The sequence below is a fragment of the Gasterosteus aculeatus genome, chromosome 21 (genome assembly GCF_964276395.1).
Source record: "Gasterosteus aculeatus chromosome 21, fGasAcu3.hap1.1, whole genome shotgun sequence".
NCBI lineage: Eukaryota > Metazoa > Chordata > Actinopteri > Perciformes > Gasterosteidae > Gasterosteus > Gasterosteus aculeatus.
The window spans coordinates 20,458,333-20,475,360 of NC_135708.1; the positions used below are offsets into that span (position 1 = coordinate 20,458,333).

Sequence of the window (17,028 nt, forward strand, 5' to 3'; positions counted from 1 at the left end):
ATCTTTGATTCCTTTGTTTCCGTTAAATTATCTCATTTTAATACATAATTTAAAGTACAGTTTTTAGAACTCAAAGTCAGGAGAATCTTGACGACTTTAACAACAGATTTGTGTATTTCACAGATGACAATGTGAGAAAAGACGGCGTCTGTAAGCTAATAATACGTTTCGTTGTGGACCCTCGATGGAGGCCTCACTCCTTTGTTCTCGCCAGAAACAATAAATCACAAGAGTCAACTTGCTCAAATTTAGAAATCAAAAAGTATTTAATAACTAAACAAAGTGAAAAGGAATCCAGTTACAAAGTGAAATATAAAACAAACAGTGAAATATTTTGCGAAATAGAGAATCCTCAAGTCTAAAGTGACTTATATCAAAGCGGCTGCAGGAGAATTCTAACAGTCTTTTCCTCGCTTTGGTCCTTTGAAAACTCCTGATGTGTCTTCTTAGGTGCATTTGAATGTCATTGGCCTCTTCTTCAAAGTGTCCCCTCATGGACTGTCCCCTTCACATGGAGGTGTGAATCTGCAGCTGTAACCTGAGACCTTCTCTGTCCATCTGTCCCTCACATTCAAATACGTTCAACGTAGATACGTTTGGCTTCATGCCTCAATGAGTGAATTTAACAAAGCATCCATAGTTTGTCTTCATCTTATAACTAGTACACTTTAATTACAACCCATCATTAATGATCACCGTTCATCATGAGATCTAATACAGTTCATGTGGTCCAACACTCAAGACGTTTGTCTCAATCGGCTGTCTTACATTCAGTTGCTCATCAACTACCTGACAGGAGAAAAAACTCCCCAAAAACCCTCTTTGGGGAGAAAATTGGGAGAAATCGGATAATCAGCATCCGTCCCCAGGTTTTAACATCACATTGTGACAGAATGTTGAACTAAACATTTCTACTTACATTATAGTTTCTGCCACTAGATGAGCACTTCTACCTAAATCATTAATCATTTAGCTGACAATTTTGTCCAAAGCAACTTATGTTGCATTTTTTAACGTGGCTTTTACATTTAGTCGGGGGAGCAATGAGGAGTTAAGTGTCTTGCTCAGGGACACTTCAACGTGGGACATGGAGCAGCCGGGGTTTGGACCACCAACCTTCTGGTTCCCAGCTCTCCATCTCCACTCCACGCGCCACCGTCACCTCAAATCCCTGAGTGACAGCGAGATCCTCTTTGTGGCAGTGGCAAGTGGGTGGCATCAAACTTGAGAGCCCCACCCCCTACACGGAACCCGCCGGTCCAAACCTAAAATTAGCCTCTGTAATAAGAAGACGGGGGCTCACGTGTCTCAAATAAAATAAAATAAAATAAAATATTTACAGCAGATGACCTGTCGTACAAATAACAGTTGTTTCTGGGAAAAATTGGCTCCTCCCACCCAGCGTGCCGTTGTGACGCCGACTGATTTACTGGCGATTGCCGCTGCCTGCCACAAAGTTGCCACCCACTTGCCACTGCCACAAGGAGGATCTCGGCCTTACTGAAATCCCAAACAGAAGCTACTGGACCCGAGGACATGAACCCCCAGGTGAGACGAATGAATGAACCCGGGGAGAAGATGGAAGAGTGAAGCTTTCCGCCGTGACAAAACATTTAAAGACCTCCTTACGTCACGAAAACAATTACCAATGAAAAAAAACAATAAGAAATACATACATCTCTATTTTTAAGTATTTGTCCTTCATTTCTGTTGGTTAGCACCAGTTTAACCAGCTGATGACCTTTAGCTGGGAGCTAAGCTAAGCTAAGCTAGACACTTAGAACCCAGGTCACCAGTCTGGGTTCTGAGTGTTGTTGAGTGAATGTTGCCTTCAAGGTCATGCTCTCAGTGCAGTAAATAAGTCCATCCTGTGTGAATGTGTCTTCAAGCCTCAGTGGAGACGCTGGTCCCTTCATTTTGTCTCCGGCGTTCCTTCGTCCTCGTCGTCCTGCTGCGTCTCCAGACGAATGTCCTCCTTTCATCTGCTGGCAAAATGAAATGTCACGTGATGCAGAATCTGCAAATGTTCTCATATTACAACTGTGACTCATTTAAGTCGTCCGAGTAACAAAGACAACATGATTTTAACTGGTTCATTTGATAGTAAACTTCCATTGTTGCATTAAGTAAATTGATGAATCACTCATGTTAATCGCCTTCGTTGTGTGTGTGTGTGTGTTTGTAGGTGTGTAATCCGGTCCTTTAACATTCCATAAAGGGAATGTGTGGTATGCAAAGTACTGCAGTGACGTGCTGAGCTTTGTAGTCTACAGACCGCCCTGGAAACACAACAACAGGAGACAAAACTATGAGGCCGAAACCTGGGAGACTATTCTGAGCTCCAGGAGCAAGGTGTGTGTGTGTGTGTGTGCGTGTGGGTGTGTGTGTGTGGGTGTGTGTGTGTGGGTGTGTGTGTGTGTGTGTCTGTGTGTGTGTCTGTGTGTGTGTGTGTGTGTGTGTGTGTCATAGCCCTTATTTCCATGTAACCGCGATGAGCTTTGGATGAAATGCGTTTGCGCTGAGAAGAAGACTCAGGAGGCAGCAGTCGGGCCGGAGACCATGTGATCAGGTGATCAGGTGGTCAGGTGATCAACGTCACACAGGTGATGAAAAGTGACTTCCAGGGTCCATAAATGATTGACTGAATGGTTGGAACCAAATCAAAAGTTATCTGTTTCATCCAGGTGGGAATCAGAGAAGGTCTTTGATCGATGAACTGAAGTCCACCCAGAGGTGGAGAGGAGATGTACGGGATCCGCGTTCTTCCTCTTTTAAAATCATGATCCACAAATGTACGATCAGACGTATTTAATGTCCCTGTCAGCAGGGACGTTCAACATAATGCAGCTCAACGTTTCAATGTTCTTTGCTTCAGGTGCAGAAACAGAGACATGAATAACAAATAGTTGATTGCGAAAGTTTACACGAGTTATTTTCAATGTGTTCGAAATATAAAAAACGTCTTTTTCATGACAAGATGCTCAAATGTTTCTGATGAAACATCTGAGGAGACTTTCCACCTCTTTCACCTTTGTTCACGTGAGTCACTTCATCTGTCCGGAGTTCATTAATATCCATCACACATCCTAATGTGGTCGTGCTTCTTCATTCTCTTAGTCCACACGAGCAGCACAAGGCCGTGACGAAGAGGAGGAACGAAGATGAATGAATGACAGGAACGGAATCATCAGTCTGCGTGAAGACGAGAAGCTTCATCTCTCTCGGTCTATATATATAGTTCTTTGTCCTTTTGTTAACTTCATCCTGTCTTCTGCAAACTGAGTAGAGCAGAATTCTAAATCACGTCGAGCTTTCTTCTTCTTCATGAAGACATCTGATGTTTCTGAACAGACAATACATCTTTACAACAAGAGGCGTCCTGAACATCCTTTATCTGCACTCACACTGAGCAGAAGAGTTCAATTGATTAATTAATTGAATGGATCACAGGAGGAAGACGGCGGTCTGTCAGGTGAGTGAACAGGTTGAACCTTTCGAGCAGGACAGAATAATTATCAGTACTTACTTCATGGATTCTTCCTCCTCTGACGGACCCGTGGTATCCGTTTCCTTGTTTCTGAGTTCAAAATACACAATCAAGAGTACAAACTTAACACAATTTATTAATAAGTGGAGGATGAAATATTATCAATAGTTACCTGATGAAGATGAAGACTACCACTGAGACCACAAGGGCTAAAATTAAAACTGCTGCAACTACTCCAACTGCAATGCCTCCAGCAGCATTCGAGCCTGAACCTGAAGACCAGATTAGTTCATAATTCTACCAACGATAACATGGAGCAGAAGCAAAAAGTTCTAGTGTGCGTGTCTTTGTGTGTTTCAGGTTGTGAGATGTTGCTGTGTTGGTACCCGGCGTGTCGTGGACCAGATATCAGGTGATAACGGACCATGAAGGTTCTCCTGCCTCTCACCTGGACTCGTCTTCACCCTCAGAAAGGTGTTGGCTACGTATGTCTCCTCGCTGTTACTGAGCTCACAGGTGTAAATCCCCTCCTGAGCTGAAGACAGGTCCTTTAGCGTGAGGTCGGTCGACTCTGTCGAGATCTCCACATGCTGAGTCCAGCCGTCTGAGACCTTGCTGCTGGACCCGTTCTGCTTCAGAATGGTGTGACTGTGGTTGAACCTCCAGGTGAGACTGGTATGAGGGGCGGGTAAGGACGCACAGGGGATCGTCGTTCCAGACTCTGACCCGCTGATGGAGGCTGAGAAGATAGAACACACAGATGATCCGTGTGTTTCCCATCACAATCTACTTCTCCCCGGAGACACTCACTTGGTCGAGCCCACGTGGCCGTCCTTTTGGTTCCTCCGCCGCTGACGGTGCAGATGTAGTCCAGATCAGCAGCTGGATTCGGGACAGAGCTGCTGATGCTGAAGAGCTGCTGTGCAGTCTGCTGCACTGTTGGGCTCCAGAGGCTCCGGTTGGACGGAGGTCTGGTGGACCAGGTGAGCCCAGGTTGAGGGTAGATCCCCTCTGAGCTGCAGGTGATGCTGTCTTCTGCCTGCTGGATGTCCACTCTACGGACCGGAGCTGCAAAGACGAGTGAGACGTGGCGTCTTTAAGGTGCTAATTGCTCCTTCGCACATTAATGAGGAATCATGAAGCTGTTGGCGACTAAATCGATCTGTATGAATATGAGAGACGGCATCATTTATCAACCAAACGACGTTACGGCTTCTGCAACAAAGTAATTCAGACCAGTTTGTTTTCCATCACGCTCACTGCCGATAACAGAGATACTAGTTATCTGGTAACCTTCAGAAAGAACACAGTCTGCTTGGTTTGGTTTCATTCTCTAATGGGGGAGCAGTGAACAGAGCGCTTCAGGATGTTTGTGTGCTTGTGTCAGAGGTGTGCAGGTCTCCTTTTCCACCCGACCAGCTGATTCCCACACGGTGGATATCAGGCTCCTCTGCAGAGACCTCATCTTATCGGAGAGGGAGACCAAACACAACACCTCAACACTCCTTAGTGTGCGTTCACACGGCGCACAAAGAACAACGTCACACGTGTCCAAATGAGTCCAAACGTGTCCAAACGTGTCCAAACGTCCCTTTGTGGTATTCAGAATTCATTTCTATCATTGTTTCTGAACAGAAAGCTCTTTCTCTAATCTGCCTTCAAACTGGTGACAAAACGAAAATAGAACACAGATACTGTAAATGATTGCAGAGTGAACGCCGGAGCCAGAGAAACTAAGACACATACCGCCATACGGGACAGACCGGTTCCCTCTGAGCAGAACTGCATTAGCAGCATTACTGACGAGCAGCACTTCCTTTGGCATGACGTCGAAAACGTCACTGTCGCTTTGCTTTTTAAGTCTTTACTCTTTACTGCGTAGATGCAATCGTTGGTGAAGACGTGCATGAATGTAAATGTAAAGAATTTATATTCGCTATGAACTAAACCTTTGATAATAATATAACCGTCTTGATTTATTTATTCAACTTTATTATGTTTAATTAAAGTGTCACCGATTACCCTGTTGGGCTGAAAGTGCAAAATAAAAAGCTCCAAAAACAGAAATACCCGGACAGGCTACTGAAGGGTGGTGTCCACAGGCTACTGAAGGGTGGTGTCCACAGGCTACTGAAGGGTGGTGTCTTAAGAGGAACTCTTGGAGTCGTACCGTTCACTTGCAGGAGGATGAAGACCTCCATGGTCCTCTCGTTGGTCCCGGTGTAGCACTTGTAGGTTCCCTCGTCCTGGATGGTGACCCCGGTCAGACGGAGGGAGGCGTTTCCTCCAGCGATCTGATCCTGGAACAGCGCCGTCCGGCCCCTGAAGGACGGGTCCTGGGCCCCGAGCTGGTTTTGGTCGTGGTAGAAGGAGTGCACGTTGTGTTTAGTTTTCTCCTGGATCCAGTGGACGACCAAGTCCCCACCGGGAGAAAACCTGCAGGGTAGGAGGCAGGTCTCCATGGCAACGCAGGGCACAGCATCTGTAGAAGCTTCCAGATGTGCAGATTATTATTAGTATACTATACTATAAGACACACAGTTAACATTGTGTTATGTGAGCTGGTAGGAGCAAAGAAATGATAATAATAGGTATTATTTTTTATTGTAATTATAACAGCAATACTACTTAGAATAATAAAAATAAAATAGTAATCTAATAATATTATACTACATTAAAGTACTAAAAACATCACAACATGACTAAGATAAAATGATTCAACAGCTAGTTAAACTAGTTAGAGACACACCCGAATGTGTACAAAGTTCAAAGTTCAAAGGATTGTGTAATTAGATTAAGTCTAAAGAACAAGGTTTGTTAAGGGAAGCTGAAAGTGTAAAGTAAGTTTAAATAAAATTAAATATGTTTAAATAAGATGAAAGAAGTTTGAAGAAGTTTAAGTAAGTTTAAATAAGATTAAATACGTTTAAAATAAGTAAAGAAACAAAAGCACAGAGTTAGAGATATTTAGTCGCTCACCCTGAACGGTCCTCAGGAAGGTCACGACCACAAGAAACACGACGCGTCCGCACGCAAACATCTGCCCGTTGGTTTCCCTCCGTCTCGTCCCGGAGACACAACGACTTAAAACCAAGACACGAAACTACGACTGACGACGGAGAGACTCTGACCTCCAGCTAGAGATTGAGCCTGTGAGCTGGAATGAGGTGTGTGCGTCTGTGTGTGTGTGTGTGTGTGTGTGGGTGTGTGTGTGTGTGTGTGTGTGTGTGTGTGTGTGTGTGTGTGTGTGTGTGTGTGTGTTTCGCTCAATCATTTACTTGTCTTGTTTGTTTCAGTCTGAGAAACTAGAAACTAGTAACTAATAAATGATTTTAATAAAGAGAAGAAAACTTGTTTAGACGTCAGATAGATGAACCACGCCACTCGTGTCCTCGGGTAACTTCACTTCCTGCCCGGTCCTGTCTTCCCCTGTGATTGTCTGATTGTTTCCACCTGTGTCCAATCACCTGCGCCTCTGATAATCAAAAGTTCTTTTCATGGGCTTAGTTGGGGGTCCGCTGTCTTGTCTTGATTTAAGAGTTAGGTAAGAAGCAGGCAGACACGAGTCTGACAGGATGGGGAGTCAGTTTCTGTCCTGGCTGAGGAATGTAAGGTCTGCGGGTCAACTAGAAGATTTACCAGCCAAGGGGGGTTAGAGACACACCAACACTATTCAACATACACACTCTGTTTACGATGTTTACGTTAAGTCAGGAGTCTGGACATTGGATGTGACCGGATCTTAGATGCGGGAGGTGGAAGGTCCTCCTCTACGCCAGTTTAGGGCCAATAGAAATCTTTCCTTCTCTGTCTTTCAAGGGTTGTAAAACATGGTGTTCTTGCTGATGTTAGTGAGTTGTTCCTCCGGCCTGTGTGCTGCCTGAACTGCTCCTGCCTTTGCAAACGCAGCGCTGATACTTGACCTGTGATCTGACAAATACATTTTCCAGAACGAGAGAAGTTATTCGGCTGAATTTTTGATAACCCCGACCAGGCTCCAAATCTTGAACACGTATTCTTACACCTCCCTTGTGTATTTAAGCCGTGTGTGTGTTGTTTGTCACCTGTGGCGTCATTGTCTTTTGTCACGCATGTCCCTGTCAATCGTCCTGCCTGCCTCTCGTTCCTTTTTGCCCTTAGTTCCTGTGTGTTTTTGCCCGTTTTGACTATTAAAGTCCTTTTTGTTTTGTTTGAGTCCTGCCTTCCACGCACCCCTGACAACCTCAGCCACAGGTTTCAACCATAAGAACAAGAAAGTGCAATTTCATTTAATAAGCCGATTCAGAACGTAGAGCCATTATAAGTAGAATTACAGTTTGTTGGGACAGGAATCAGGAAACAAACCCACGCTGGGACAAAGTCTGCGTCTGCTGCTTCTTTTGGGTCCACGTTGACGCTGTTAAATGAAAGCGTTTGGCTTTTAACTGGTTGTGAAGCTGTCTCATGATAATAAGTATGAAAGAGCAGAGACGAGTCCACGTCTTCTCCTTCTGAGTCTCATTGTGTCCTCACAAACACACAGACACAAACCTTCAGTGATCATTTTATTAACAACAACGATGACACATCTGTGAAAGAAGTCGTGAGCGCGTGGAAGAGAAAAAGAAACTTCAGTCTACTGCAGATTAAATGTGGATTAAGTCTGAAAAACTGAAAACATTCTAAAAACACACTTAACAGGTTCAAAACAACTGATCCACGCTGGTCCAAGCTCGAGTCTTTGCCCACAGCCAACCAGCTGTGAGACACAATCTGTCCTCTGTTAGCATTCTACCTCAGCTAGCGTCGTTAGCTCCCTCAGCGATGCTACCTTTGTTAGCATTGTCCCCTTCCGCTCCCTGGTCCAAATGAATCTGTCTTCGGGGTCCTTGTTTCCCCTGAAAGACTTCCTGAACCTGCAGCCGGTTCTAGCTGCACAGTCCGGGGCCACAGACCCCCCCTGAGACCCCCCTGAGACCCCCCTGACCCCCTGAGACCCTCCTGAGACCCCCCTGACCCCCCATGTAGAAAACAAGCACTTACAACAAATCTTTCAAATACATTTGTGTTTCTCCTGTGTGTGTTGTGTTGTGCGTTGTTAGTTGCCGTCGTTGTTGTTGGTTCTCAGGTCGGTTGAGTCTGTGAGGGAGGAAAGTAGAGATGAGCTTCACTTTACATCCCACAGGGAACTAAAGGCCGATTGAGAGGACAACACCATCACAATATTCAGCTTCCACGAGCAGCACAAACATGTAATAAATGGTTTATAACTGACTGTAATGTAGTTATAAACACGTGTGTTTAGGTCAATGTAGAAATAATGTGTATTAACAAGCGGTTATACATTTATGCTGCAACAAGTTAACAAACCAACAAACAAAAAACTATTTCAATAATCGATTTATCACAGAAGTCATTTTTTTAATTATTTTATATTTCACAAGATTAGCCAATAATTAATATAAGTCTTATATAATATTATAATTCTAAGCACTTCACTGCCTCGTACTGAGAGGTACCAGTGAGAGTCCACCACAGGTCGTCATGGTGACGGCCCTCTGGCTCCCCCGGGTGTCCCGGTGAGGAGGTGCACGTGTAGAGACGCCCACAGGCCGACCTTTGACTACGTTCAGCTCCGTCGCCTCCTCGGTGTTGCCTCCGGGCTTTGAGCTTCCTCCTGAGGACAAAACGAGGAGACACGGGGACTCATTAAAGAATCCTCCGCCCTTTGTCTTCTGATGGGAGGGACTCCAGATCAGGCGTGTGACCCGTTTACATGCGTGATAACAGCTGTATTATTGGGACGATTTGAATCTATTGGATGTTATTATCACTACTGCCATGTTTCACTGGGAGACTTTATAGTGTTTACCTTTGACCTTCAGGTAGACCAGCATGCTGACCAGAGCCCCCACCAGCACGGCGACCACCAGGCCCACTATCCACCAATAGGACGGCTGCCCTGCGGAGCTCCGCCCACCTGCACGCATCAATGGTGACGTGTAACAGCAGCTGTTTTCACGTGAAACTTGCGTCTCCAGTATTACGACCAGAATCTGGTTTATCAAGCCCCCCCCCGGCGTGTTCTCACCGGGGGGGGGCTCGATGGTGACGTCGCTGCGCTCCGTGTGCGTGTTGTGCTGCAGCGAGAAGACGCACGTGTAGCTGCCCGAGTGCTCCGAGGGCTTCGGGTCCATCAGCCGCAGGGAGCCGTCCCCGAACAGCACCCTGAAGCTGTCCAGCTCCACGTGGTCGACCCACGGCGGCGAGGAGGCGCCGTCCCCCGTCCGGCTGTCGTAGGTGAGGATGTGGGAGGGGTCCTTCCCGTCGGAGAAGCTCCAGTCGAGGAAGGGCCGGTTCAGGTAAGGAGGGGCGGAGCAGGGGATGGTCAGGTCCTTCCCTTCGGCGCCTCGTATCTCTGAGGGAACAGTAATGCACGCCGGATGTTTTCAGGGCCTCTTTTTCGAAGGCCACATCATCATCAAGCCGAAGCGTACGTCCTACCTCTCTCCCTGAGCGAGGAGGTCCAGGCCGGGCCCCCGTAGGAGGTCGTGACCTTGCAGACGTAGACGAGGTCGGGCTGCCCGCTGAGCCTCTTGAGGCGGCTGTCCACCGTGTACAGCCCGCGCTTGTTGGCCAGCGCGCGCGTGACCGGCCGCAGGTCCTGGAAGGTGGGCGGCTCGGTGGCCCACGCCACGCGGGGCGCCGGGAAGACGTCGCGCACGGTGCACTTCATCTCCTCGTAGCCGCTCAGGCGGGACAGCTCCAGGGACAGGCCTCGAATGGGCGCTGCGCACACGCACACGCACGCACACACACACACACACGCGCTCAGCATGCTGAACGTTTCCCAGCAGCCCCCTGGTGACGGACTCTAAAGGCCAGCGCCCGATTTAGCCTTCGGCCTCGTGCCGATAACAGCGTAGCATGCTAGCACGATGTCAGCGTTCCTACAAACACTGGGAGGGCTTCAGCCAATCGAAAGCCTCCTGGTTGCTGCAGAGGCTCCTGAGGTGCCGCCGGAGAAAGATAATGGCCGAGACATCAAAGAGGCTTCAAGTCATTTAGGAGTAATTACACACCTGATATTTACGGTAAAAGTGAAAACAAGAGTTAAGAGTCTGCAGCCTGGCAGGCGCCTCCCTGCGACTGCGTGCTAGCGTGCTAACGTTAGCTCACGGAGCCATGAGGGAGGACGTATTTTTGGTCTGGATCTTCACTGATGAACGCGCCCCTGCCGGTGCTTGTTGTGTCTCCAGAGACACATTGACCTCGAGGGAACAGGAAGTGACTCACTCCATCAGCACCAACACGAGGAGCTGAGGCCGGCGTATTTTGTTACCCACCAACATTCTCACCTGACACCTGAATCAAATCACGCCATCACATGTTTTAAAGAACTGATGACCTCATCTTACACTAACGTCTGAAGCTCCTCCCCCCCTCACACACTCACCTTCGACCTTCACGATGACCTTGGCGCTGTGCTCGCCCTGCGAGGTGTGAACGTGACACCTGTACGTGCCTCGGTCCTTCAGGCCGCTCCCCCTGACCACAAGCGTGGCGTTGCCGCGGGTTACCAGCTGCGGTAAAACGGAGGCCCGGCCGGCGAGCTGCTGGCTCTCCGGGCCCCGGTGCTCCTGCTTGCTGCTGTCGCTGTGGTTACCGCCGTTGTCGCGGCCACCGTCTTCTTCCCGCCGAAACTTGTAGACCATCACTTCCTGTTTGAACCACTCGACGGTCTCCTCGCCGGCCGGCTCGAAGCTGCAGGGGAGCACGCACTCCTCGGAGACCACGCACGTCACGACCACGTCTGCAATGAGAAGAAGCAGGTGAGTCCAGGTGAGTCCAGGTGAGGGGGCGGGACGTGGAGTTCATGATCACTTATGGACATCGGAAACCTGCAGCCTCACCGCCAGAAGGCGCCGAATCCGAAACAGCCCTCTGAATTCAGGATTAATGAATATGGTGAAATACTCAGTTGTGTTTAAGGAAGATAAAATACCGATAAAGTACACAAGTCACGTGACCTGAATATCAAAGCTGTCTCCTCGAGTCACTCGAGGAAAGAAGGCTGGTGTTATTTTGTGCGATGTCTCTTTCTTATCGGCCATCAGCCGGTTACCATAGTAACAGACATGTAGAGGCAGCGTCCGGAGGAGGAATCTTGAATCAGGAGAAAGTCCCGCCCCTCTATGATGTCATGGTGACAGCTCATGGTTACTTGCGATTCCAGTAAAACCGTCACTCGTGTGATGACAGCGGCACGATGAGGAGATTTATTTTCCCCCGACTTCCCTTTGTTGCCCCGCAGTGAGTGAGAGGCGGGACCTTCACCAAGCAGGAAGTCCAACCTTCTTCCTGCAAAACAGCCTCAAAGACGCCGGCCATGCTTCTTGGTAAGAAGAGACTCAGTCTGATGACATCATCACACTGATGTGTAATGTCTACATTACATTATTATTAGTTGATCGGTAAGAGAAATAAAACATGACCATTGAAGCACAAACAGTGTTGTGTTGTGTTGTGTCTTGTTCCTGTTTCTTCGTGCGACTTTAGAGTGATGTCACAGTTGGTGTAGTGATGTCACAGTGGGGGGCAGGGCGAGGAGCCTTGATGAGCTTTCCCCCGGCTGCTCAGAGGAGGTCGATTGGGCCGCCGTTACTTGGCAACCAAGAACCACGCGGTCGCCGGCCCCCGGGAGGCGAATCGGTGCGCTTGATTGGTGACCTCCTTCTGATTGGACGCAGGGCGACTCACCAATCAGCCTGATTGCACAATCTGGATGACTTTGGACAAATCAAACTCTCTGGACTGCAAAGCTTCCATCCAGGAGGTTCTACGTCTTCACAGGTGTTTGCAGTCAATCGATGGAGCAGCTCACTTGTGAGGGAACGTGTGCGACAGCAGACATGGAGGACGAGGCCGCTTCATCTCACAAATTCTTCACATTCAGCACTTCACATTTTCCTCACCGTCCTTCTTTCCGTTGCCTCATCAGAGGAGTTAAAAATGACTCAGGGACTAAATAAAGACCTGACAGATGTTCCCCTGACATCCAGATGTCTATTCCCACCCCCTAACCCCCCCCACAATCGACAGGATTTAAAGTTGGGGAATTCGGGACAGTTCTCAGATTGCAACCTCTGCTTCCTTGGCCGGTTCAATGAAGCGGCGATTATGTTCTGCGTGTATCGGGTTCCTGGGGGGGGGACAAAGAGGCGCTTGTGTCTCACCTGGAGCTTTGTCCTGCCTGGTGAGGCCGACCCACAGCAGGAAACAGGCCCAGGTCCGGATGGCCGCCATGACGTCACCGCTTCAGTCCACAGAGAGAAGAGTCGGCTCTTCAGTCCATGCTGCCGGCTTCAGCTCGCCCCGCTTCGTCTGCCTTGTCTGCTTCGTCTGCTTCGTCTGCTTCGTCTGCTTTGTATGCTTCTTCTGCTTCGTCGGCTTCTTCTGCTTCGTCTGCTTCGTCTGCTTCGTCTGCTTCGCCTGCTTCGTCTGCTTCGTCGGCTTCGTCTGCTTCTTCTGCTTCGCCTGCTTCTTCTGTTTCTTCTGCTCTCTTATTTCACTCTGGGTGGGTTTGGCATCAGGGAAAATAAGAAGGAAAAGAAAGGTATAATTAGAGACACATTCCACGTGGACACAGGGAGACGTTCTGTGAGGGACACCTGCAGCTCTCTGAGGTTTTGATCCCGAGAAGAGCGGCGAGGATTTTAATGAAAGAGAAATAAAAGAGATTTAAAGCTGAAATCTTTCATCACAGCACAAAGTCGGAGAAGCCTCTTTTTATTGTGTCCCTCTTATCTGGCGTTTAGAGGCCTTTCATCTCTCCTCGGGTTCCTAACTGGACAGGAGGAGAGGACAGGAAGAGGAGAAGGAGGAGAGGAAAAGCAGAAGGAGGAGAGGAAGAGCAGAAAGAGAAGAGGAAGAGGAGAAGAGCAGAAGGAGGAGAGGAAGAAGAGGAGGGGGAGAAGAAGAGCAGAAAGAGGAGAGGAAGAGGAGAAGAGCAGAAGGAGGAGAGGAAGAGGAGAAGAGCAGAAGGAGGAGAGGAAGAGCAGATGGAGGAGAGAAAGAGCAGAAGGAGGAGAAGAAGAGCAGAAGGAGGAGAGGAAGAGCAGAAGGAGGAGAAGAAGAGCAGAAGGAGAAGAAGAGCAGAAGGAGGAGAGGAAGAGCAGAAGGAGGAGAGGAAGAGCAGAAGGAGGAGAGGAAGAGCAGATGGAGGAGAGGAAGAGCAGAAGGAGGAGAGGAAGAAGAGGAGGGGGAGAAGAAGAGCAGAAGGAGGAGAAGAAGAGCAGAAGGAGGAGAAGAAGAGCAGAAGAAGGAGAAGAAGAGCAGAAGGAGGAGAGGAAGAAGAGGAGGAGAGGAAGAAGAGGAGGAGAGGAAGAGCACTGCGGCTCGTGGATTCCTCGTTATCTTCACACCATCTGAACTCTGAACTCAAACAGATGAACTTGGTACTCGGGCGTGAAGCCGATGAACAGATCAGTGCACGGACACACACACACACACACACACACACACACACACATGGACACACACGGTTTGATGGAGGTGGCGTGTTGGTGGCGTGTAGAGAAGCACGGATGCATCAGTCCTCCCAAATCAATAATGAATCAAATCAAAACATGATTCATCAGATCACCAACATTTCACTTTTCATATTAAACATGAATTATTGAATACAATCTGTAACACATGAAGGAACTGTGTACTGACGCCTTTATTATTAGTTATTAAGAAACACTTGTAGCAGATATCAGAGTTCAGTGTAACGTTGCTGCAAAGCGCCACGCTTATCAGGCCTTAATATGACATTTATCAGAGCGCTTATTACAGCGCTGAGAACGTCGCCGTGACCTTTGGCTTATCTTAAAGGACTTCAGGTAACAGGACTCTTTGATCCAAGCTTCAATGCAGACTTATGTTTATTAAAATAAAATGTGTGTAGGCAACAAGTATTGTGCACAGAAAAATATCAAATATAAACCAGAACGTAGCGATAAATGAGCGGCTCGTAACTCTTTTTAACAGTTTATTCCGAATTAATTACCCACATATTAACAATAATTCTGTGTTGGTGTAAAACATGATTATTACCCCATCATTTATCAAACCAAAAACACTTCAACATCAGCTGCAACATTAAACCTACATTCATACGTGTGTACAGAGTGTTTACAGCCTGTCTACTAACTTAGATGTTTATGCTGAAGCTGCGTGACCTTCACTTAAAGTTTACGTTCATTTAACAAGTTCTCCTTCTCAAGCGTGTGTTTCCTTTCCTAGTGAGAGTCCTTGATTCCTTTATCACCCTGATCCTGGTTTCAGTGCTACGTGAAGTCATAAAGAGGAGAAGAAGTTACTCACTTACTCGCAGGAGCTCCGGACCTCCAACGCCTCCTCCCAGCAGCTCCTCTGGTCCCGGTGCTTCAGACGGAGGCAAATATGTGCGAGTGAAAGCAGAGAAAACCTCGACAGCGACTCACCGGAGCTCCACCAGGGAGGAGGAGGAGGAGGAGGAGGAGGAGGAGGAGGAGGAGGAGGAGGAGGAAGAGGAGGAGGAAGAGGAGGAGGAGGAGGAGGAGGAGGAAGAGGAGTGGAGAGCCGGTCGGGCTGAGTGAGTGTCGGCTCGACCGGATCAACAGGTTTATTTAGAGAATAGGAAGCAAACATTTCACCACACACACACCCTCTGAATGGGTGGAGTTTGGTGGTGATTGGCAAACGCACACCCACACACACACACACACACACACACAAACACAAACACACACACACACACACACAAACCGAGCTGCAGAGTGGGTGCAGCCACCCTGCAGAGGAGTCGGCGTTTCCTCTCCATCAAATGTCAGCGGCGTCGACTTTCGGAGAGCAGAGATGTTCCAACTTGTGCTCGCGTGTGAGAACAACACCTGCTGAGGAAAACACACACTCAACTACACACTTCCTGTGTTCACTTTCAGTATCCAGAAGCTCACAACCAGTGTGTGTGTGTGTGTGTGTGTGAGTGTGTGTGTAGACATGCGTCCTCTAACCTGTTCCTTGAATAACAGCTGAGTGACCTTTATTTGAAGTTGTGGGAGGGGGGGGGGGGGCTTCCCACTGTTCGGGGAATGCCTCTCAGTTACTCACCCAAACTGGGAACCAGTAACAACCATCTCATGTTCTGTGGGGGGGGACTTTCCTTTTTAACCAGCACCTCTTGCAGGAGGGAGGGTGAGGGGGGGGAGGAGGGGGGGGACTTTAACCTTTTATCTCCTACGGCTTGATTATCTCAGATAAGAATGAAATAGTGAAGCTGCTCTAAAAGTCCAAAGAACAAACTGTTTCCTCAGTTTGTGGATCAACGTTTGTAACCAACTTCGTCTAATGGTTCTCACCGAGCTGTTGAGTACGATGATGAAGAAGAGACTGAGACCATAAACTCATGTTCACAACGTTTACTGAGGGAATAAATCCAGAGAGAAGTCATTTCAAGAGTCATTTCCTCATAGACGTCTATGGGAGCAGAGGAGTCGCCCCCTGCTGGTCACTACAGAGAAGTAGAGTCATTTCCTCATAGACGTCTATGGGAGCAGAGGAGTCGCCCCCTGCTGGTCACTACAGAGAAGTAGAGTCATTTCCTCATAGACGTCTATGGGAGCAGAGGAGTCGCCCCCTGCTGGTCACTACAGAGAAGGAGAGTCATTTCCTCATAGACGTCTATGGGAGCAGAGGAGTCGCCCCCCTGCTGGTCACTACAGAGAAGTAGAGTCATTTCCTCATAGACGTCTATGGGAGCAGAGGAGTCGCCCCCTGCTGGTCACTACAGAGAAGTAGAGTCATTTCCTCATAGACGTCTATGGGAGCAGAGGAGTCGCCCCCTGCTGGTCACTACAGAGAAGTAGAGTCATTTCCTCATAGACGTCTATGGGAGCAGAGGAGTCGCCCCCTGCTGGTCACTACAGAGAAGTAGAGTCATTTCCTCATAGACGTCTATGGGAGCAGAGGAGTCGCCCCCTGCTGGTCACTACAGAGAAGTAGAGTAATTTTCTCATAGACGTCTATGGGAGCAGAGGAGTCGCCCCCTGCTGGTCACTACAGAGAAGGAGAGTCATTTCCTCATAGACGTCTATGGGAGCAGAGGAGTCGCCCCCTGCTGGTCACTACAGAGAAGTAGAGTCATTTCCTCATAGACGTCTATGGGAGCAGAGGAGTCGCCCCCTGCTGGTCACTACAGAGAAGGAGAGTCATTTCCTCATAGACGTCTATGGGAGCAGAGGAGTCGCCCCCTGCTGGTCACTACAGAGAAGTAGAGTCATTTCCTCATAGACGTCTATGGGAGCAGAGGAGTCGCCCCCTGCTGGTCACTACAGAGAAGTAGAGTCATTTCCTCATAGACGTCTATGGGAGCAGAGGAGTCGCCCCCTGCTGGTCACTACAGAGAAGTAGAGTCATTTCCTCATAGACGTCTATGGGAGCAGAGGAGTCGCCCCCTGCTGGTCACTACAGAGAAGTAGAGTCATTTCCTCATAGACGTCTATGGGAGCAGAGGAGTCGCCCCCTGCTGGTCACTA

General features: G+C 48.3%; 2 protein-coding genes across 10 annotated transcripts; both read right to left on the reverse strand.

Annotated features, from left to right (window-relative positions):
• Positions 1-242: 242 nt before the first annotated feature.
• On the reverse strand, positions 243-6,726 carry hhla2b.2 (HERV-H LTR-associating 2b, tandem duplicate 2). 4 transcript variants are annotated; one of them, XM_078096317.1, is made up of 7 exons: positions 6,467-6,726; positions 5,658-5,978; positions 4,298-4,555; positions 3,936-4,226; positions 3,660-3,759; positions 3,527-3,577; positions 243-1,982 (listed from the first exon to the last, which is right to left on the reverse strand). In XM_078096317.1, the coding sequence occupies exons 1-7, from the start codon at positions 6,525-6,527 to the stop codon at positions 1,979-1,981; spliced, it is 1,086 nt and encodes a 361-aa protein (XP_077952443.1). In that variant the 5' UTR covers positions 6,528-6,726; the 3' UTR covers positions 243-1,978. The 4 variants fall into 4 exon arrangements, with proteins under 4 accessions (XP_077952443.1, XP_077952442.1, XP_077952444.1 ...); XM_078096316.1 differs by having other exon boundaries at positions 243-1,985; positions 6,467-6,694; XM_078096318.1 differs by lacking the exon at positions 3,527-3,577 and having other exon boundaries at positions 1,502-1,985; positions 6,467-6,671.
• Positions 6,727-8,018: 1,292 nt separating this feature from the next.
• LOC120811796 (HERV-H LTR-associating protein 2) lies at positions 8,019-15,606 on the reverse strand. 6 transcript variants are annotated; one of them, XM_078096314.1, is made up of 8 exons: positions 14,837-15,606; positions 12,703-13,039; positions 10,923-11,279; positions 9,971-10,255; positions 9,558-9,884; positions 9,339-9,446; positions 9,084-9,143; positions 8,019-8,605 (listed from the first exon to the last, which is right to left on the reverse strand). In XM_078096314.1, exons 2-8 carry the CDS (start codon positions 12,770-12,772, stop codon positions 8,565-8,567), a joined length of 1,248 nt encoding a protein of 415 aa, XP_077952440.1. In that variant the 5' UTR covers positions 12,773-13,039; positions 14,837-15,606; the 3' UTR covers positions 8,019-8,564. The 6 variants fall into 6 exon arrangements, with proteins under 6 accessions (XP_077952440.1, XP_077952439.1, XP_077952436.1 ...); XM_078096313.1 differs by having other exon boundaries at positions 8,986-9,143; XM_078096310.1 differs by having other exon boundaries at positions 8,976-9,143.
• Positions 15,607-17,028: the final 1,422 nt, after the last annotated feature.